Genomic DNA, 22752 nt, shown 5'->3' on the forward strand with positions numbered 1-22752 from the left:
TACGATCCAGCAATTCCACTTCTAGGTACATACCCCAAAAATTTAAAGTAGGGACTCAAACAGATGTTTGCAACCCATGTTCATAGCAGAATTATTCACAATAGGCAAAAGATGGAAATAACTCAGGTGTCTATGGACAAATGAATGGATTAACAAAATGTGGTATAGACATACAATTCAGCCTTAAAAAGAAAGGAAATTCTGACACATGCTACAACATGAATGAATGTTGAGGGCATTATGCTAAGTGAAATAAGCAAGACACACATACTGTATGATCCCACTTAAATGAGGTACCTAGAGTAGTCAAATTCATAGAGATAGTAGAATGGTGGGTGCCAGGGGCTGGGGGAGGGAGAAATGAGAAATTACTGTTTACTGGGTATGGAGTTTCGGTTTGCGATGATGAAAAGGTTTCAGAGATGGGTAGTGGTGATGTGGCAAAACCACGTGAATATATTTAATACCATTGAATTGTACACTTATAAAATGTCTAAAATGGTAAATTTTATATTATACATGTTTTACTATAAAAACAAAGTTTAAAAAATTCTGCTCCTCATCCCTATCTACATTACCAGTCATTTCACGAACCCTGGAGGACAATCAGGAGATTGTCAGTCTCAGGGCCTCAGTCTCATCATCTGTGAAATGGAAGGGTTGGGTGGATTACCCACAATTCCAAGTTGTGACAGTAGAGGAGAGATTTAAGGGGAAAAAACCTTATGGAAAGTAGGATGCCCAGGACTATATAAATGAACATTGACACCTAATCAATTTTGAGACTTTACTACAGGTCAAAATTTAAAAGTTTTCATTTAAAATTAAAAATTTTTTAAATTAAATCTTTATTATTGAAAGTATTACATATGTCCCCTTTTTTTCTCCATTGACCCCTTCTAGTTGGCCCCCTGTCTGCCCCTCCCCACCCCCCCGCAGGCCTTCACCACCCTATTGTCTGTGTCCATGGGTTATGCACATGTGCATACAAGTTCTTTGTTTGATCTCTTCCCACCCACCCACTCACCGCCCCCCCTCACCTTCCCTCTGAGATTCCACAGTCTGTTCCATGCTTCTATGTTTCTAGATCTATTTTGTTCATCAGTTTATTTTGTTCATTAGATTCCATACATGAGTGAGATCATGTGACACTTGTCTTTCTCAAAATTAAAATATTTTTTAAAATATTTTTATTGACTTTAGAGAGAAAGGGAGAGGGAGAGAGATAGAAACATCAATGATGAGAGAGAATCATTGATAGGCTGCCTCCTGCATGCCCCCTACAGGGGATCGAGCCCGAAACCCAGGCATATGCTCTTGACCAGAATCGAATCCGGGACCCTTCAGTCCGTAGGCCAACACTCTATCCACTGAGCCAAACTGGCTAGGGCAAACATTTTTTAAATTATAAAATATTTCAAACATACAGAGAATCCCCTGAGATCTTAACACTCTTTAAAAAATTTTTTTTTTTCATTTTTAAAAATTGATTTCAAAGAGGAAGGGAAAGCGAGAGACAGAAACATCAGTGAGGAGAATCATTGATTGGCTGCACCCTGCATGCCCCATATTGGGGATAGAGCCCGAAACCCGGGCATGTGCCCTGACTGGGAATCCAACCATGACCTCCTGGTTCATAGGTCCATGCTCAACCACCAAGCCTCGCTTGTTTTTATGTATGTTTTTTAACCTGAAATTGATTTTGTGTGGTGTGAGATGGAGATCTAATCCTATATCTCCCTCCCCCTCCCCTCTGGCTAACTAATCAGCTCCATTTATGGGATAGGTTAATCTTTCCCCACTGATAAGAAATGTCCATTTCTTCATATATCAAATTTCCATTTTTTTGCTGTGATTTTTAAAAAAAAATCCTCACCTGAGAACATTTTTCCTATTGATTTCTAGAGAGAGTAGGAGGGAGAAAGGAGGAGGGGGAAGAGAGAGAAACATTTATGTGAGAGAGACACAACAACTGGTTGCCTCCGGGGCACATGCCCTTGACTGGGAATTGAACCTGAGACCCCTGGATCTGCAGGCCGATGTTCTAACCACTGAGCTAACCGGCCAGGGCTTGCTGTGTTGTTGTTGTTTTTCAGTGCTTTCCAGTCTGTCGCGTTGGTCTATTTGTTTATCACTAAACCAATACTATAAAGCATCTTAATTATTATAGCTTTGTATAAATTTTGATATACAGTAGGGCAAGTTGCCCATCACATTCTTCTTTAAAATCGATTTATTTTTGTCATCTAGGAAATTATATTCATTGTCACAGGTGACTTTCACACAAACCTCCAAGAGAGGAAGCCATTTTCCCAACGTCACAGAGTCAGGAAGGAGGAATCTGCACCTAGATCTGCTCAAGGCCGAGTTCCTCCCCTGCCCCCGGGGGTTCTGCCTTCCCACGGCCAAGCCAGTGGTTTCCGGGCTGGGAGAGGTGGGTGTCAGAGGTTCCTGCGTGGGCAGCAGGAGAAGGCAGGCAGGCGGGCGGGTTTGGGTTTGGTCTCTGGGGTACGGACTTCGCCAGCCAAGAGGTGGGGCTTGGGCTTTAACTGGCAAAGCGGGAAACAGAAGATGGAGGGAGAGCCCACAGGTGTCCGTGGGCACAATCTTGTCACCTTTCGGGCTGAGCAGGGTAGAGTGGCCGCAGCCTGAAAGGGGGACCTGTAGCTTCTTTTATGCTGGGGTTGTGATCCGGCGTTGGGAGGTTTGGGGGGGAAGAATCTGGAAGCCAGGACAGATAACCACCCCCCCAAGTCCCAACCTCCTCCAGCCCCTGCCCGCCTGATTAAGGGACGCTAAGCCGCTTAGGTAGATTAAGGGCTCGGGCTAGCTGTTCCCACACCCCCGCCCTGGGCCGGGCTGGAAGAGGGGACCTGTGGGAGGGCGCGTGACCCCTCACCTCGGCCCTGGGCCCGCGCCCCTACTTCACGGTGAGTGGCAAAGGCCCCTCCGCGTGGACTGGGTCCCTTCTCCCCCTGACGCACTTAGGGAGGGCGTTGGCCTGTCCCTTCTGACCCCCGCCCCCTTCCCGGGGGGCTCTGACCAGGGGAGAGGGGCAGACAAAAAGGGGACGGGAAGCCGAAGGGTTGGGAGGTGCGGTGGGCTTCCAGACCATGCCCTTGACCCCATCTTGTCATCCAAGCCTGAGGAGGGGAAGTGGAGATACTGGATCAACTGGGCTTTGAGAAACGGGGGGGGGGGGGGGGGGGGGGGGGTGCGGAGAGAGCCTAGGAGAGCTGGGGGTGCGGTGTCTCATGGTACTCCCCGCTCTGTTTATGCTCCAGAAGCGGGCGATGGCCGCCTGCGCCGGCCTCGCGGGTGGCGGTCCGGACCCCCGGCTCTGCGCCCCCGCGCGGCGGGCTCCATCCCCTCCCCACCTCCCGCGGGTGCAGCCCCCGCCCCGGCCGTGGCTCCAGCTGCTGCTGCTGCTGCTGCTCCCGCCGCCAGCCCGCTCCGCCGTGTTCACAGTGGGGGTGCTGGGCCCCTGGGTCTGCGACCCCATCTTCGCCCGCGCGCGCCCGGCCCTGGCCGCCCGCCTGGCCGCCGCCCGCCTGAACCAGGACGCAGCCCGGGAGGGCGGCCCCCGCTTCGAGGTGGCGCTGCTGCAGGAGCCGTGCCGGACGCCGGGCTCGCTGGGGGCCGTGGCCTCCGCGCTGGCCCGCGTCTCGGGTCTCGTGGGTCCCGTGAACCCTGCAGCCTGCCGGCCGGCCGAGCTGCTGGCCCAAGAGGCGGGCGTCGCGCTGGTGCCCTGGGGCTGCCCCGGGACGCGGGCAGCGGGCACGACGGCCCCCGCCGTGACGCCCGCGGCGGATGCCCTCTATGCCCTCCTCCGCGCGTTCCGCTGGGCACGCGTGGCCCTGGTCACCGCCCCCCAGGACCTGTGGGTGGAGGCGGGACGCTCACTAGCCGCAGCGCTCAGGGCCCGGGGTCTGCCAGTTGCCCTGGTGACCGCCATGGAGCCCTCGAATCTGTCTGGAGCCCGGGAGGCCCTGAGGAGGGTCCAGGAGGGGCCCAGAGTCAGAGGTAGGCTCCCCGCAGGGGCGGAGGTGGAGCGTTCCGCTGGCCCGGGCGGGCGGGCGGACCAGGGAGCAGAGTGTCTGTGTCCACAGCGGTGATCATGGTGATGCACTCGGTGCTGCTGGGTGGCGAGGAGCAACGCTGCCTCCTGGAGGCTGCAGAGGAGCTGGGCCTGGCCGACGGCTCCCTGGTCTTCCTGCCCTTCGACACGCTCCACTACGCCTTGTCCCCGGGCCCGGAGGCCTTGTCCGCGCTGGCGAACAGCTCCCAGCTTCGCAGGGCCCACGATGCGGTGCTCACCCTCACGCGCCGCTGTCCCCCTGGAGGCAGCGTGCTGCACAGCCTGCGCAGGGCCCAGGAGCAGCAGGAGCTGCCCCCTGACCTTAACCTGCAGCAGGTAGAGGGACCAGGGAGGAGAGAAGAGGGGCGGAGAGCCGGGGAAGAAAGCAGAGGATGGCCAAATTGGGGCAAGGAGGCTGGGGGCAAGGAGTGGAGAAGTGGATACAGTAATGGCATGAGAGGAGGATGGAGTCAGTGGGAGAGAGGAGGACCACAATGGGGAGAGAATAACTAGCAGCTACACCTGCTCTGGAGACTCCTGGGTAGTGTGGACGCTCTGGTCCCGCTTGCTTGGGGCATCGTAGTGGATTGAGATTGTTTCCGGAGAGACTGAAATGAGACCTTTCAGGCCCAGCTCCGAGGAGTGAACCCTAAACTCTGCAGCATCTTTGCAGTCTACTTCAAGTGAACCCGCCTCCAGCACCACCACGCGGACACCATAATAAACAGCTGGTGCTCTTAAGAGGGCAGGAAGGAGAGAGGGTCAGATCCAACCCCATGCCCATTTCATAGGTGCTCCCTCTGGGGGGCTTCGTCTGGTGGTTTTAACTTTTTGAGAACCATGACCTCTTGTGAGAAGCAGAAAGGTCCATAATCATTTCGATCCACAGCTTATTCCTGAAACCAGCTAATACCCAGGATTCCCTGAGAACCCAGAATCCCAGTTCAGACCATCTAGTCCCACCCGATGCATAAAAGGGGGGCTATAAACCACTAAGATAGAAGGGAATTTAGATGTCAGTGGGCAGAAAACTAACAACTAAAGGGCCCTATGAGAGAGTGCTAGAAGTGAAGGGGGGGTTGAAATATTCCCCACCCAAATTTGGGGTCGCCAGTGGCGGGAAGGAATGGGAACAGAGGTGGGATGGAGTGAAAGAGAGAGAGAGTGGAGAAAGTGGTGGGGAAAAACCCTCTGTAGTTCTCAGTAAGCAAGGCATCAAGTCCTGTCATGTTTACTTCTAAATCCATCCACTCTCTCCATTCTCACTGTCACTGCCCATCCACTCACAGTCTGTTTATGGGCCACACCATCTCGGGTCCAAACCTCAAAACGAAATCTTCCAAATGGTCTCTGTTTCAGCACTTACCTGTCCCAGGCCTTTCTCCACCCAACCATCAGCTTGAACTTCAGAAATGTGACTGTCACCCTCTGTTCAAAGCCTCCGAGGGGCTTCTCTTGCAGGATAAACGCAGGTCTCGTCCTATAGCTGACCGGTCTGGGTTCCTCTCTCTTCCCTCTTCCTTGAACTTCAATCAGACCAGCTAGTTTGGTTTCCCTAGATGCGTCCTTCTCTTTCGCCTCTGTGCTGCTGGCTGTACTGTTCCTGCTCTCCTGCACCAGCTAGTGATCTCGGGGCCCCAATTAGCCTAGATAATTCTGGCTCATTTCCCGAGGGAGGGCCACTCCTTCCGGAAGCCTCCGCCTGGGTTGGGGCCCTCCTTCCTGTCTCCACAGCTATCTCACTCATTGCCCGGCCTTACCATCCTTATCTGTCTCCCCAACTAGATGAGACTCCCCGAGACAGGGACTCTGTCTTGTCTACCGATATATCCTTTGTGCTTTACATACTGCCTGGCACTGCGAGAAGTGGGAATGGGAACATAGAGGCTCCGTAAGGTCTTGGGGAACGAAAAGACTGAAAATAGAAATTAGAAGGCTTCTGGTTAATGGTAGGTAATGATGTTAAAAATATATTCAGGCCCGGCTGGCATGGCTCAATGGTTGAGCATCGACCATGAAGCAGGAGGTCATGTTTCCATTGCGGGTCAGGGCCCGCGTCCAGGTTGCCGGCTTGATCCCCGGTAGGGGGCGCGCAGGAGGCAGCTGATCAAGGATTCTCATCATTGATGTTTCTATCTCTCCCTCTTCCTTCCTCTCTCTGAAATCAATTAAAAATATATTCAGGGCAACCAACAGGAAAAGGAAGAGAAGATCTGTAGGTTTAAAGGACAGTTAGAATTAACTAATGGTGAGAAAAGTGTAAGAATCCTGAGAAGAAGGAAGGTCCGTGGGGAAAGGAGATGGGATAGCCAACGGGAGAGAGGGCGAGAGACAACAGGGATATGGGGAACCACTAGCTAGGAAGTGAGAACAGTCAAGGGCTTGAAGGGCCCCGGGAAAAGGTAAGGAGAAGGGCAGTCTGTTTATGGGCCGTGACCCCACACCCTGAGCCCCTTCTTCTCCTTCCCCAGGTATCCCCACTCTTCGGCACCATCTACGATGCGGTCTTCTTGTTGGCGGGGGGCGTGGCGCGAGCTCGGGCGGCGGTAGGTGACAGCTGGGTGTCCGGAGCAGCTGTGGCCCACCACGTCCAGGATGCCCAGGTCCCAGGTTTCTGCGGGGCCCTGGGAGGAGCCGAGGAGCCCCCGCTTGTGCTGCTGGACACAGATGAGGCGGGGGACCAGCTGTTCGCCACATACATGCTGGACCCCACCCGGGGTTCCTTCCGCTCTGCTGGGACCCCAGTGCATTTCCCTGGAGGGGGCCAGGGGCCTGGGCCTGATCCCTCTTGCTGGTTCGACCCAGACATCATCTGCAACGGAGGTGAGGGCAAACATCAGCCTCCACTAGGACAGTCACCAGGGACCTCCCACAAAGTGGGGACAGACAGTGAACTCTTCCTGTAACTCCCCTGTGAGGCCTTTTCAAGTCCTCTTCGGACCCGAGGCTTGTGCAGGACCCCTCTCTTGCTGAGCCCCTAAAGCCCTCTTTCTGGCGTCCCCAGATGCTCCCCCTTAGCAGAACTCAGGACCTTTTGCTAGCTCCCTTGCTTGGCTCCCATCCCCCTGTCCAGGAGCCTCCAGGATATGGCATGACTGCACGCTTCCCTAGAAAGGGTGCCTCCCCTCCGCCATGGTCCTCAGTGTCCCTCTCACTGCCCCTCCAGGAGTGGATCCGGGCCTGGTCTTTATCGGCTTCCTCCTGGTGGTTGGGATGGGGCTGGCAGGGGCCTTCCTGGCCCATTATGTGAGGTGAGTAAGGAAGTGAGGTAAGTAGGAGATGAGCTGGGCTCTCTTCATGCCAGAAATGCACCTGTACAGCAAGACAGCCGGCTGGGTCCACTCAAGATAGACGGGAGAGTGTTTTTGAAAGGGACACGGGGGAGGGGTCCTAGAAGGCTGTCAAAGTCCCAAGGGAGGTCTGGTTTGGGGATGGCTGCCTTCCCCTGAGCAACATAATCCCTTTCTGGCCGCCTCTCATGCACTTTGGCCCCCTTTGCGGAGATGACCTCCTTCCCCTACCAGGCACCGGCTACTTCACATCCAAATGATCTCAGGCCCCAACAAGATCATCTTGACTCTGGATGACATCACCTTCCTCCACCCACAAGGGGGCAGCTCTCAAAAGGTGGGAGAAGCAGGGAGCCAGGATCCAAGGATTACTCCTTAAATATCTGGTCCCCAGCCCTCACCCCAACCCCCAACTGGAAAGGAGGCCTGGTGTCTGCTCCAGCCCTGTCCCAGGCCTCATGTGTGCACTGAGGGTGACGGGCCCTGTCCTGGCTGCTTCCTGGGGCAGCGTGAAGCTCCAACAGGAAATGAATGTTTGTCTTGTAAACTGTCAACTGCTGTGCACCTGGGAAGTACTGTCATGATCACCTTCCCTAATTACTATTTCTTCCTCTCCCCTCTTTAACCCCCAGAACTCTGCCTGAGAACTCAATATATCCGGGACTCGGAGTATATTTTGACCCCTTGAATTGACCTCTACCCTCCAGGTGGCCCAGGGTAGTAGTCGGTCGAGTCTGGTCGCCCGCAGTGTGTCAGACATTCGCAGCGTCCCCAGCCAGCCTGCGGATAGCCCCAACATCGGCCTCTATGAGGTGAGCCTGACCCCCAGTGAGGCTGAGCTCTGTCTGTTCCCAGAGTCATGTGATTTCCTCAGGAAATGGAGATAGGACCCCCAAAGAAGATCTAGGGAGAGGTCATACATTTCTAAAAGGGAAGCATCCGGAAATCCTTCCTGCCCAGGATTTTCACTTAGCTGTTATCCAGGTGAGGCGTCCTCAAAGGCCAACCTCAGTGACCCAGGGGCTAGGAGCCTGCCTGGTGGGGAGTGTGCAGCCTGGTGTGGCCACTGAGAACATCCCCCACTTCGTTGGGAGCCCCTGGTCCTCCCCCCTCAGTGATAAGCCTTCAGGTTACTGAAGGGCACAGACCTCTCAGGAAAGGTAGGGGCAGAGGGGCATCTGGGATATGGCTTCCCAGTCACAGAAAGGACAATTCCAGGACATGGATTGTTCAGGATGGGGAGTTTCCAGACACGGCTACCCATGACTCAAACCAGACTCACGTTTTGGCCCCACCCAGCACTTCCACCCAATTCCAACCAGACTCAGGAAGAGCAAGCCTTCGAGGGGAAAAAGAGTCACATTAACTATGGGGTCAGCAAATCTGATGTGGTGGATGAGTGGGAGATAATGAGAACAAATTCAGGAAGAGCTGAGAGAGAGCTCAGCCAATCAGAAGGGGAGGGGATATTTAGAGCTCCAGAGTGTCAGGTCATGGAGAGACTGCTAGTAAGTCATGTAGAAATCATCACACCATATCTGAGAGCAGCACTATTGTCATTTTGGGCAGGTTATTCTTCACTGTATTGGACTACCCTGTGCCTTGAAGAATGCTGAGTGTCTCCTGTCTCTGGCCCTTTTTACTAAACATAGCCCTCAGTGTTGTTGTTTTTTTAACTTAAAATATCCTATCTAATAAAGAGGGAATATGCTAATTGACCCTCATGCTGTCCCAAAGATGGTGGCGCTCGCAGCCAATAGGAGGGAATATGCTAATTGACTGTCACGCCCTCAAAGATGGCGGCACCCACAGCCACAAGATGGCGGCGCCCAGTACCCTCAGCCCCGCCAGGGTGGCAGGCATGAAGCAAGGCCGGGCCCGCCTGGCGGGTCCAGCCACTCCACGCCCCTGCCTCCGGAGCCCCCCAGTCCCCTCAGCCTCCTAGCTGCCCAGGGCCGGCCTGAGGCAAAGGCAAGTCTCGGATGGCGGCTGCCCAGCTGCCCAGCTGCCCAGGGCCGCCCGAGGCTCAGGTAACCAGGGCCGGCCGAGGCTTGCGCTGCCGGCACTGGCAGCAGCAGAGGTGTGATGGGGCGTCGCCTTCCCCTGATCGCTGGGTTGCCTCCCGCCCCTGAGGGCTCTCTGACTCTGAGAGGGGGCAGGCCGGGCTGAGGGACCCCCACCTCCAGTGCATGAATTTTCATGCACTTGGCCTCTAGTACTCTAATATATATATATATATATATATATATATATATATATATATATATATATATATATATTCTTATTGATTTCAGAGAGGAAGGGAAAGGGAGTGAGAGATAGAAACATCAGTGATGATAGAGACTCATTCATCAGCTGCCTCCTGCATGCCCCTAACTGGGGATCGAGCCCACAACCCGGACATGTGCCCTAACTGGAAGAAATCAAACCATGACCTACTGGTTCATAGGTCACTAAGCCACACTTGCTTGGCTGCCCTCAGTTTTTGTGACAATTAAGAATGTTTCCACTTTTCTTTCAAAATGCTTTTTAGGGGTCTGTATCAAACCCCTCCAAATTCTCTTCTTGTCCAAACCCCTTATCAACAGGCAAGGCCAGCTACAAGGTCTAGGGCAAAATAAAAATGAAGGGCCCCTTGTTCATTCAAGATGACAACAGCAGATCATTGAACCAGCTCAGGCCTACTGAGCGTGGGCCCCTGTGTGACTGCACATATTGCATGCCCATGAACCAGCCCTGCCATTCAGCTGGGGACAATGGGGCCCAGAGCCTTGAGGGGAGCTGCCTAAACTTCACCATTAGTCTATAGTAAAGCCTGATCTACCCAGACTCCTGACTCCCACCACAGTGCTCTCTCATGGCAACAGATGGTGATGAAGGCTATGACTTCAGTGACATTTGTGTTGGCAATGGCTTGCTCAATAGGACTGTTGGTGAGCACATCTGGGTGGTGAAGACAGTCTTTCAGGCCTTCTGCATCTCTTACCCCGGGGTGGGCTCTCACCCAGCTAGCTGTCAAGTGGATTGGTAGACATCAAACCCAAACTCCTGGCTCCTGGCACTCTGTCACATGGAAAATGTTCTGGGGCAGTGGAAATGGGGGCTCTAGGGCTCTTTGCATCATGGGTTTTTAAGAAACTGAGTTCACGCCCTGACCGGTTTGGCTCAGTGGATAGATCAGGCTGTGGACTGAAAGGTCCCGTGTTCAGTTCTGGTCAAGGGCATGTACCTTGGTTGCAGGCTCGATCCCCAATAGGGGGCATGCAGGAGGCAGCTGATCGATGTTTCCTGGGGCAGGAAACATCCCTCTCCCCTCCTCTCTGTAAAAAGTCAATAAAAATATATTTTAAAAAAAGAAACTGAGTTCACTACTCATATTTCTGCTCCAGGGAGACTGGGTGTGGCTGAAGAAATTCCCAGGGGATCAGCACATAGTTATCCGCCCAGCAACCAAGACAGCCTTCTCCAAGGTAGGATTGGGCCCATGATGGGGGACAGGGTGGCTATCATTTCTCCTTTCTTGCCTTCTCTTTGCAGCTGGGTACAGAGGCAGGCCCCAAGTGAAAAGATCAAGAGGTCTCAGTGAAGTGTCCCCTTCTCTTTAAAGCAGGTTTCCCATTATGCTCTCTCATAACACCAGTTATTTCCTTTGATGTGCTGCTCATATGTGTAATTTTATGTTCATCTTTGTGCCCGATTATTTCTTATCTGCCTCCCTCACTAGCCTGAAAGCTGTGTGAGGGCTTCCCCAAGCCCCCTCCATTATATTTTCAGCACCCAGCATAGTGTCTGGAACATTAGAGAGACCCAATGAATATTTGTTGAGTGAATGATAGAAAATAAAAAAAAATGGGTTTCCAGTTCTGTCAGGTCATTCATGCCTGGTTGATGCATACTGAGTGAAGTGAAAAGTTGGCAAAGAGGCTATAAAATGGCTTATTCTGGTCCTTCCAACCTTAATGCCCCCGTTACCCCTAACACCATGCAGCCTTGGCCTGGCCTCCTTCCTTGATGCCTGCAGAATGACTTAAGTGGACTACTTGTATGGGTCAACGGACTAAATCACCACTTAATACAGCTGGCAGGCATTGAAGACAAAAAGAAGCCCTTCATTGAACCAAAGGAAAGCTAGAAAAGGAATCAGCCACCTGCTAGCCCCCATTTCCCAGCATGCCCAGTGGTGAGGGCCTCTGTTTGGGACCACAGCTTGACTACTCAGCCCCTACTTCCTGAACTTGGGAAGGAGGGTGACTCACCAGTACATAGTGACTCACCAGTACAAGCCGTTCCTGGTGGGGTTTTTGTTTGTTTTTAAAGACCTCGATGAAGGGAGAGGGATAGAGAGATAGAAACATCAATGATGAGAGAGAATCACTGATGGACTGCCCCCTGCACGCCCCCCACTGGGGACCAAGCCCACAACCTGGGCATATGCTCTTGGCTGGAATCGAACCCGGGACCCTTCAGTCCGCAGACTGACGCTGTATCCACTGAGCCAAACCATCTAGGGCTATTTCTGGTGTTTTTTTGAAAGCAGTGCAGCTTCTCCCTGGTTCTTCCCTCAAAGGCTGTTACATCAGAAGGGGGGAGGTGGTGCCAGTGGCTTCTCCTTCATGAGGTGTTTTTCCTTGAGACATGGACAGTTCCAAGTCTGATGGTTAATAAATCAGAACCTGCCTAGATCCTGATTCCCAGTGCAAAGGTGTCTTTTCATTCATAACTTTAAACTAAACCCATACTCGGTCTCTGAACGGTAGCCTTTGAAGATGTCTTTTTCAGAGAGAGAAGTTGTCCGTAGAAGAAAGCCCTCCTACGTGCCCTATAGACCTTCCATTCACCACTATTATCCCATCTTCAAAACCAGCCCTGAGTAACAGCCTCGTCCCCACCTTGCTCCCAGGGCAAAGGCCTGTTAACTTTCCCCCTCTCAGCTCCGGGAGCTGCGGCACGAGAACGTGGCCCTCTACCTGGGGCTCTTCCTGGCGGGGGGAGCGGACAGCGCCGCGGCCCCCGGGGAGGGCATGCTGGCCGTGGTCACGGAGCACTGTGCCCGGGGCTCCCTGTACGACCTCCTCGCCCAGAGAGACATAAAGCTGGACTGGATGTTCAAGTCCTCCTTGCTACTGGACCTCATCAAGGTGTGTGGGGAGTGGGGAGGCCAGGGTGCGGGGAAGAGGGGTCAGGGGAGCCGGGGCTGAAGCTGCCTCTTACCCTACCCCCTCCAGGGAATGAGGTACCTGCACCACCGAGGCGTGGCCCATGGGCGACTTAAATCCCGGAACTGCGTGGTGGACGGGAGGTTTGTGCTTAAAGTCACCGACCACGGCCACGGGAGACTACTGGAAGCGCAGAGGGTGTTAGCGGAGCCTCCCAGCGCGGAGGGTAGGACTCCCTGGCTCATAATTTCAAGGCTCTTCTCTCCCTCCGCCTTGCATTCTCTCCATCTCACATCTACTGGACGCGACCCCTGCTACGGAGAAGGCCTTGTGACCTCTGAGATGAGGAGGGTGGACGGTGAAGTCCCAGAGGCGGGGCATTATCAGGGCGCAGCCTTGGGGAGCGGACCTCCTGTCCTTGAGACCGGCCTGTTCCACGTGGGACTTAGCCTGAGGGCGGGGCTTGTGCCCAGGGGGCGGAGTCTTCTCTGGGCCAGCTTGCTCCAGGGGGCGGGGCCTCTTGGTGAGGGCGGGGCTTTATCTGAGACCCGCTGCGGGTGGTCTCCCCTGGGCGTAGCTGCAGGCCGCAGGGCCAGCCTCAGGCGGGGGAGGGGAGGGTTGGGGAGTGGGTGGGTGGGGTTGTCTGTCCCCAGTTCCCCCAAGGCCCTCCGCGCGCCCACGCCTTCTTCCCCGACCCCAGACCAGCTGTGGACAGCCCCGGAGCTGCTCCGGGACCCAGGCCTGGAGCGCAGGGGGACGCTGGCCGGCGACGTCTTCAGCGTGGGCATCATCATGCAGGAGGTGGTGTGCCGCAGCGCCCCCTACGCCATGCTGGCGCTGACACCCGCGGGTACGGCCGCCCCTCGAGTGGGGTTTGAGCTAGAAGGGCCTCCTGCTATTAGGCAGAGCCCGGCCAGACCCAGCCTCGCTCTTTTCCGAAAGCCCAGTGCTGAGACTTAATTATGTAGGCCTCCCTTCAAGCTGGGGTCTGACGGGGCAGCGCAGGAGAGAGCCAAGCCTCAGGACAGGCCGGGGCGGTTCTTAGGCGCCAGACTTCAGTGGTTTCCTCCGTCCTGATCCTGGGCTCCAAACTGCTCCCCCAACGGATGGAACAGGCTCCTCTCTGGTTCTTAGGGGCCCAAGGAGGCAGCAGGGTGGGGGGAAGATGGGAAGACACAGTTGAACATGGTTCAAATCCATATTATATATCATCTATAGGACTCAGCAAGCTACTTGATCATCCTAGCCCTCACTTCTTATGTGTGATAAATGGTCGTCTCTGTCACCTTACTGCCCCCCGGCCCTCAGGGTTCAGGGTTCCCTTGTGGCTCCCAGCAACCCCCTTCCCCACTTACCAAAGCTCTGATTTAAAGGACCCCCTTCCAGGCCCCCCCATCGTGAGCTTCCACGGTCAGGCTTCTGTTCTGGTGCACCCCCTCATGGTCCCCTCATGCCTCCAGAGGTGGTGCAGAGGGTGCAGAACCCCCCTCCGCTGTGTCGGCCCTTGGTTTCCATGGACCAGGCACCCATGGAGTGCATCCAGCTGATGACACAGTGCTGGGCAGAGCAACCGGACCATCGGCCCTGCATGGACCGCACCTTCAACCTGGTTAGGGGCTGGGATTGGGCAAGGGCTGGGCTGGCCACCTGTTGGCAACCGGGGGAGCTGCAGGAAGGCAGGCTGGCAGGACCTCTGACCGTCCAGGCTGTTCCTATGGGGCAACCTGAGGACGGGGCCTTTGGTGGGGGCAGAGTGAGAGTGGGGGCTGTAGAGGCCTTTGGAGCCCGAGGTGGAGCTGTGGGTGGGAGAAATATTTGATTCCGCTCAATATTTATTGAGAACTAAGTATGTTCTTGGCCAAATGTGGCAGAAAGACCCTGGGCCTGGGGATTGGCGCTGTGGAAGGAGCCCTGGGCGCTGAGGACGGATTGGTTTCAGTGCTCTGCCAACTACTAGCTGAGAACAGCTGACCTCAGGGGGCCCCATTTCCTGTGTGCCTACTAACAATGTGCGAAAACACAGTGCCCAGCATCCTGGGGTGTGGGAGGGGCTTGATGAGTTGAAGATGAATGAATGGGTGAGAGAGAGACTCAGGCATAAAACGGCCCCATGAGAGGTCCATGGCAGCCAAGGTCCTCAGCAGCCCCACCAGCTGCCTCCTCCCACTAGTTCAAGAGCATCAACAAGGGCCGCAAGACCAACATCATCGACTCCATGCTGCGGATGCTGGAGCAGTACTCCAGCAACCTGGAGGACCTGATCCGGGAGCGCACGGAGGAGCTGGAGCTGGAAAAGCAGAAGACAGACCGGCTCCTCACGCAGATGCTGCCTCCGTAGGTGCCAGTGGGGAAAGAGTGGGGAGGGCAGCGGGACGCCAGCCAGACTGGGGTGCCTCCAGGTAACCCCGCCGCCTGCCATCCCTAGGTCAGTGGCTGAAGCTCTGAAGATGGGGACACCTGTGGAGCCCGAGTATTTTGAGGAGGTGACACTGTACTTTAGCGACATCGTGGGCTTCACCACCATCTCCGCCATGAGTGAGCCCATCGAGGTAGTGGACCTGCTCAACGACCTCTACACGCTCTTCGACGCCATCATCGGCTCCCATGATGTCTACAAGGTGGAGTGAGCAGGGGACAGGCCCTCCCGCAGGATCACCGGCTCCCAGCCCGGCCCTTCCCGCTCAGCCCCCAGGCCGCCAGCCCAGGCCTCTTTCCAGACCTCCTTTCCTCATCTCCCTGCCAGGCCCCAGCTCAGTCCCCAGCTCCAAGGATCCCCAGTGTCTCTGCGCTTAAACCCAGTTTAGGCCTCCTGACAAGGGACACTCGCTTGGGGGAGCGGGGTGCTCACTACTGAAACCCTGCGTCTCCCCCTCAGGTGGAGACAATTGGGGACGCCTACATGGTGGCCTCCGGGCTGCCCCAGCGGAACGGGCAGCGGCACGCGGCAGAGATCGCCAACATGGCACTGGACATCCTCAGCGCCGTGGGCTCCTTCCACATGCGCCACATGCCCGAGGTGCCCGTGCGCATCCGCATCGGCCTGCACTCGGGTAAGTCCCCCCACCCCCCGCGCTGGGCGCTCCTCTCTAGGGCCGGGCTCTGGACCTCCCAGACCGGAGGGGGCGGGCGCTTGCCCTCTGCATGCTGTAGTTAGGGTACGCTGGAGAGTATTTCTTTGGGGGAGCCGGTGGAGATGATGGGGTGCTGAACTCCCCTAGGCCCTAGGTGCCACCAGCCGCCGGCTCCAGCCCAGGCCCCTCCTCCCCACCAACCCCGCGTCTCCGCAGGCCCGTGCGTGGCGGGCGTGGTGGGCCTCACCATGCCGCGGTACTGCCTGTTCGGCGACACGGTCAACACCGCCTCGCGCATGGAGTCCACGGGGCTGCGTGAGTGCGATGCGGGGGGCGGGGCCGAGGGCGGGGGGGCGGCGTGGCGGGGTCCGGGAAGGAACCGGCCAGCGGGAGGACGTGGGAGTGGAGCCTCGGGCATCGCGTCCTCTGTCGCCCAGCTTACCGCATCCACGTGAACGTGAGCACCGTGCGGATCCTGCGCGCTCTGGACCAGGGCTTCCAGACGGAGGTGCGCGGCCGCACGGAGCTGAAGGTGAGGCCGCCCGCCCCGCGCTGCGCCCGGGCGGGAGACATCGCTGGCCGCGCCCGACCCCGGTCTCCCCGGTCTCCCCGGTCTCCCGGTCCCCGTAGACCTCGGGATCCACCCGCCCTCGCCCCAGCCCGCCTGAGTCCCCCCCTCCCCGTGTCTTCCCAGGGCAAGGGCGCGGAGGAAACGTACTGGCTGGTGGGCAGACGCGGCTTCAACAAGCCTATCCCCAAACCGCCAGACCTGCAGCCGGGGTGAGGAGCCGTCCTCCGCGGGCGGGCGAGCTGCGAGCGAAGGGCACGGCCTTTCTCCTTGCCCCGGGCCCAGGCCTGATCCCGCCCAGCCGCCAAGTAGCAAGACCTGGGCCCTGCCCCCCACAACTCCCATTCCCGACCCCTGAGGCCGCCCTCTCCCTGCAGGGCCAGCAACCACGGCATCAACCTGCAGGAGATACCCCCCGCGCGGCGCCAGAAGCTGGAGAGGGCGAGGCCGGGCCTGTTCCCCGGAAAGTGACGCCGGGCTGGGACAGGTGCTGCCCCTGGGCTCCCTCCCCAGAGTGCAGGGGCTGCCTACCTCCTGGAGATGCTTCCGGGGACTGGCGCCTCTTTCCCAGCTTAAGGACCAGCCCTGCCTGCAACTTCCCATCCAAGCCACTTGTCCAGGTTTCTCTCGGACTTAGTGAGCCCGGGCTGGCTCCTAAACCCAGAGCTCTCCCCTGGGAGGGGAGCACCAGCCACACAGATTCTGGTAGGGTAGGTCTGGAGTGGTCCAGGAATTCCGACTTGGGAATCCCTGTAACCATGACCTTCTGTGACCTCTCCTCTGACCCCCACTGCATTAACCAGCCCCCACCCCCACCCCCGCAGGCTGTGCCCTGCTCAAGAGACAGAACTCTAGGGGGGCACCATTCACCAGAGGACAGATGACTGCAAAAGCCCTTCCGGCCTCCACCGGCCTTCAAGAAGCTCTGATCCATGACCCGCCCCTTCCTGGGTGAACCCTCATGATTCCTTTCCACCGTTTCCTCTGACACACTCCTCTTCCCCTCAGGTTACCCCCAGAAGGTCCTCTTCCTGACAATTGCTGCTATAGGTGACCAAAATCTGCCTACTGCCTACCGGTGGCTTCTGTGCAGCTTTTCGTCAAAGGATTCTGGGCCTTTAGAAGATCTGGCTGCCAACCAGCTGTGTGACCTTTGGAAAGTCTGGTGCCCTCTCTGGGCTTGGTTCCCCTCCAGGGTGAAACGCCGAGTGGCCTAGGTGGTTTCCACACCCCCTGGCTCTGACAGCTGGGTTCTAGAATGGTTGGCCTTGGGATATAGGGCACTGGGCATGTGACCTCCAGCCCCAGTGACCCTGAGACCAGCAGGATGTTGAGATGGGGGGGGGGGGGGGGAGAGACCTCTCCACTTTCCAGGGCTTCTTAAGGCACCAGGAAGGAGGTTCTGGGATTGGATGCCCCAACCCCAGAGAAGGCGGAGACCTCCTGTCCCACCAGAGTAGAGGATGTCACACAGGCTGAGGGTGTGAGGGCTTCTGTTTAGCCTCAAGCGTCAGTCCCTACTCCATCCCCCACCTGTCAGGAACTGGCTCCTTCACTTGTGGGCGGCGTAACCATGTAACTTGCCCAAGTGCAGAGAAAAGCTTGCTTCAAGGCGTTGGAGAAAGAAAAGCAAACCAACTGCACCAAACCTTTACTAACCAGAACACCCAAGGGATACTAGTGTTCTCAGTTTAACTGGGCAGCCAACCCCATCCTGGTGAGTCCCTGGCTGGAGAGTCTTTTGTGGAACTCTGATGTTCCAGAGCACGGGCCTCGGCGTGTTTGACTGGGCATCCGTCTCCATTGCTGCAGACCATGAGAGAATTTAGCAGGTGCTGCAGGCACCCAGGCTGCCACTCTAAGCAGTGAGCATCCAGTCCCTGGAAGTATCAAGTAGAACTGGAGACATCATTGACCAAGGACATAGCCAGAGGGAATTCCCAGGTGGAAGGATGAACTAAATCTTCACTGTGCAAAGTGTGGTTGGTGGACCAGCAGCAGTGACATCACCTTGGAATTTCAGAATCTCAGGCCCATGAAACTAAATGATCCTGGGATCCCTAATATTTCCAGAATCTCTAAGATTTCATAAAAAACCGGGCTAGAAACTAGCCTGAGACTTGTTCTGATTAGCCTATGGGGTGATTTTTATTTTGTTTGAGTTAACATTTTTAAATTAAGAGATACCACATTTAACCCTAGCCCAGTGGTTCTTCAACCTTTCTAATGCCGCGACCCTTTAATACAGTTCCTCATGTTGTGGTGACCCCCAACCATAAAATTATTTTTGTTGCTACTTCATAACTGTAATTTTGCTACTGTTAGGAATCATAATGTAAATATCTGTGTTTTCCGATGGTCTTAGGCGACCCTGCTAGCAGTACATTATGACTCATTAACAGTAGCAAAATTGCACTTATGAAGTAGCAACGAAAATAATTTTATGGTTGGGGGTCACCACAACATGAGGAACTGTATTAAAGGGTCGCGGCATTAGAAAGGTTGAGAACCACTGCTAGCCAGTTTGGCTCAGTGGATAGAGCATTGGCCTGTGGACTGAAGAGTCCCGGGTCCAATTCTGGTCAAGGGCTTGTGCGCCTGGGTTGCAGGCTCTTGTGGGTTCCAGTAGGGAGTGTGCAGGAGGCAGCTGATCAATGATTTTCTTTCATCATTGATGTTTCTATGTCTTTCTCTCTCTTCCTCTCTGAAATCAATAAAAATGTATTTTTAAAAAAGAGATACCACTTTTAAAAATATATATACCAAATTTCTCTCTTCTCTGAAATTAAAAGCCATGCAGAGGGGCAACTGCTGACTTTCTGCTGGAGCTAAAGAGCAACTGTCCCTCAATCTGGGGCTTCACGCTTCAGTTCTCACGGTCCCCACACTCCCTGTGGACTCCAAGACACCCAGACTGCCTGAGCATCTCTATGTGCTTGGCTGGCACCTGTGGGCTTTGATCTCGGGACTCCTAGAGCAACTAGTGTTAGGATTGCAAGTGCTCCTGGAAGTTGCTTTGCCTGATCTGTCAAATCCTTGAAATCCACAAGCTTAGTGGTCGTACCCTCCTTCCTAAAGGTAGAAAAATCTAAAAGCCAGCACTTGTGGGTTCTGGTTACTCAAGGTGGTGCTGCTATAGTGAGTAATTTAGTGCATTAAAAAACAAACATTTTAAACAGAGTTTGGAGATGATGAATTAAGGATTTTGTAAAAACCCTGATGTGCGCACAAAATATTTTTTAAATTATGTGCATTTTAAAACATCTCTCTTCAGATTTTCTCTGTACTTAGGTCCCAGGGATTGAGGGCAGATTCTGCACGCTGGTGCTGGACCGGACAGTGTGGATTTTGCTCTCACTCCCCTGCCTCTTCCCTCCCTTCCCATCCCACCTCACCCTCTCCTTCTCTCCCCACTGTGAGGGGCCTGGGTAGCTAATGGCCTGTGATTCAGTGAAGCCTCAGGGAAGAGCTGACCTGGGGTTGGTGCAGGGGGATTAGTGTGGGTTGGCTGGGGCAGGGCTTTCCCTAGAGGAGGAGTGGGGGGGGGGGGTGAGGAGGAGGAGAAGGAGGAGCTGGGGTCCAAGCCTAGGTTGAGGTAGAAGTGGTGCAGGCAGGGCTGAGCAGGTCCCTTCCCACCCTCAACCCAGCCTTATTACCAGGCCTCCATCTCAAATGAGCAGATGTGACTGGGGAGGAGCTTGGTAGAGGAGAGTCCTGTCTTCAGATAGGACAACTTGGGGACCAACCACCCCAGAGCTCACAGAGCTAGTGGAAGCAGAGAAGGGGGGAAATTAAGCCTGTCTCCCTCTGCCCCTCAACCTCTCTTCCTCTATCCGTCTCTCCCTCTCCCAGTGTCCCTGTCTATCTGCCTCTGGGCTGCTCTTCCTCTGTCCCCAGGTCCCCCTTCTGCCTGGCAGTTTATCCCTGCCTTTCTCCACGACTCCCCCATTTCTGTGGAACCACTTTTCCCGGACCCAGTCAATATCCTAGAGCTCTGCTACCCTCTGACTCAAGTCCTTTCCACCTACGTACTCCCTCCTGTTGTTCCTAGAACCTGGGCAACTCTTAGCCCAGAGAGCACCTGGCTTGGTCATTAGGCACTCCCCACCTTCAGGTGTGCTTACACTACCTCTGCCAGCTGGTCTGTGCCAGGAGCCCACACTTGGGACTGTCTCCCCTTTGCAATGGCTCTGTAACCAGGACCAGTATGGCCAAAGCAGGGACCTCCCGCAGCTGCTGCTCCTTGGGGCCTAGGCCCTGCTCCCCATCCCCACCTGCAGTAGACACAGGCACCCCCTTTAGGGGATGTGTGATGCTGCAATGTGGGGCTTTGTTCACTGGATCCTCTGGACTGTGCACTGTGGGCACCAGGCCAAGTGCAGTGTGTTGGGTTTTGGGGGTGGGGGTTGGGGTTGAAATAAAGGTGTGCTTTCTCCCATTTCATGTTGCGTGGTCCTTTGGCCTGGATGGTCTGAACACCCCATCCCCAGAATGTTCAAACCTGGCATTGTTAGGGACGGCTTCAGATAGAGGTGAACCCCAGATATGGCCTAGGCAGGGGGAGGTGAGCCAACAACACCCACCCCAGAAACTCCTCTGCTCAGGGGGTCTGCTCTGAGGGGACCAAGTAGGAAGCCTCGGGCCTTTTAGGCTTAGAGAAAAGATCAGGGTGTCTGAGGCTCCAGAAATGGGTGGTGTGGCCTCATCCCTTGGTCACAGGCAAGAGAGAGGAAGGAAGAGAAGGACAGAGCTTGTCTGTGGCCATGGCACGTGACCCATGACCCATGGAAGCAAGACTGAAGGAACAGAGCCCCCAAATGGAGAAGTTGTGGTCCATGGGTCTCTGGGTAGGACCTCACCAACAACCCACATTCCACCTCTGACCCTCAATACCCTGCTACTGAGACATGAGAGCAGGACAGACCATCCCAACGCCACCAATGTGTGACCAGCCCATTGGTTATCCATTTCCTTTTGAGCCCAGCTGTCCCTGCCTCTGGTCTGCCACTTCTGATCTCAGGACTCTTGAGACATAATGACTCATAATGGACATTGGTTGTTCTGCCTTCCCAGCATCCATCCTGCTGAATGGTGGGCAAACATCCCTGCCTCATTCTCAGTCCCTGTGGAACTGGTGGAACTGACCCGAGACCTCCCCTCCAGTCCTGCCCACCCCATCCCTTTGGCTGCAGGGATTGCTTGAAGGACAGGCAGGTGACCTGGACCAGGGAAAAGAAGCTCAGTGCTGAGATGCTACTGGAAGCCAAGCGGAAAAGTTGTCTCTTTTCTCTGGGGTTGCTGAGAGGATGGGACACTGAGTGGTCTTGCCACCACAAAGTTAAGGAGCAGAACTGACAGATGGGCAAACCACCCACTCTGGGCTGTGTGGGTACCACGGGCTCGCAAGTTGTTTTCTTTGCTTAAGCCAGATTGAATTGGTTTTTGTGTTGTTGTTTGTTGTTGTTGTTCTTTGTAGTCAAAATTGTCCTGACAGACAGACCTCAAAAAAATTATGGAATGCAGTGGGGGCTAGACTGATTTAACATGTAAGAAAAGAGAAAAACGCTGAACTAGGAGGGAGGAGGAGAGTGCAGAATGATGGAGAGCAGTCGAGAGAACAGTCTCTGAGCCAGCCGGACCCTCTCTGTGGTGTGACTGTCCATTTAGGGGAACCTAACCCAGCACAAGGTTAGGACTGTTAGAGTGGGAATTTTTGAGCATGCTTCCAGAGAGGCCATGGACTATGCCCCAGATAGAATTGTCAGTGCTGACACCAGGCCAGGCCTTGAGATATGGTCTCATGGCCCCTTCCCAGCACGTAGGCCTTCTTTCACAGAACACTGTCAGCTTTCTGAAGAACAGGATGACCCTGTGAATAACATGGTCGTCATTGGCATGATCCTGACGTTGCTTGGGAAAAACTGTTTTGTCTTGGGTTACTTGTTCTGTAAAAACCGGATGTGGTTAATGTGCTTAAAAGCGGTCCTACACAAAGGGTCGCTGCTGCTCTCTGGTCTCCCTGCGTGGAGAATGGCAGAGCAGTCGCCGGGTCGTCCGGCTGCCCGGCTAATAAAGGCTCCCTAAATTTTAATTTGATCTGGGCTCTAGTGGTCATTCACTCGCATCCGCTCCACAACAGGACCTGGGGTGAGAAAAGGCATACAGCCTTTTTGCCTTGTCAGGAGTCTTGTGCTGACTCAGCATTTAGAAGGTGGAGGAATATTTTTGGGTCCTGCCTGAAAGGAGGAGATGCAAATGAGAGCGTGAATGGTCTCTAACCTCAGCACAGCGCCTGCTGTCGACACTTAATGAGTGATTAGACTTTGGCAGGGAGATTAGGGTGGGGCAGATGGCTCTCCCTGCTCCCTGAGTGGGGACGGGAGTAGAGAAATTGGGGAGGATACCTGTGATGTCTGGAAAACCTAGGTTCCTGCAGGGTGGGGCTTGCTTCTCCTGGATAGAGACTCACCCATCCAAACTAAAGCCACTTGTCCTCTCCACCAGAGACATCCCACCTCACCATCCACCCCTGAGCCTGTGTCTTTGGCCCTGGACCCCGAGAAGGGCGTGCTGTCCAAGCATTTATCTA

The 22752-nt window shown here is 55.1% G+C and overlaps 1 protein-coding gene across 1 annotated transcript; it reads left to right on the forward strand.

The window, feature by feature from the left end:
- Nucleotides 1–3293: 3293 nt before the first annotated feature.
- On the forward strand, nucleotides 3294–17349 carry GUCY2D (guanylate cyclase 2D, retinal; the record flags this gene model as incomplete). Its single annotated transcript, XM_079798713.1, has 19 exons — nucleotides 3294–4023; nucleotides 4110–4414; nucleotides 6550–6901; nucleotides 7245–7329; nucleotides 7603–7705; nucleotides 8076–8180; nucleotides 10758–10838; nucleotides 12300–12506; nucleotides 12594–12750; nucleotides 13225–13374; nucleotides 13985–14133; nucleotides 14695–14858; nucleotides 14950–15142; nucleotides 15400–15574; nucleotides 15812–15910; nucleotides 16033–16127; nucleotides 16290–16375; nucleotides 16541–16650; nucleotides 17172–17349. 18 exons carry the CDS (start codon nucleotides 3294–3296, stop codon nucleotides 16632–16634), a joined length of 3330 nt encoding a protein of 1109 aa, XP_079654839.1. The 3' UTR covers nucleotides 16635–16650; nucleotides 17172–17349.
- Nucleotides 17350–22752: the final 5403 nt, after the last annotated feature.

This window comes from Cnephaeus nilssonii (genome assembly GCF_951640355.1).
Source record: "Cnephaeus nilssonii genome assembly, chromosome: 19".
Taxonomy (NCBI): domain Eukaryota; kingdom Metazoa; phylum Chordata; class Mammalia; order Chiroptera; family Vespertilionidae; genus Cnephaeus; species Cnephaeus nilssonii.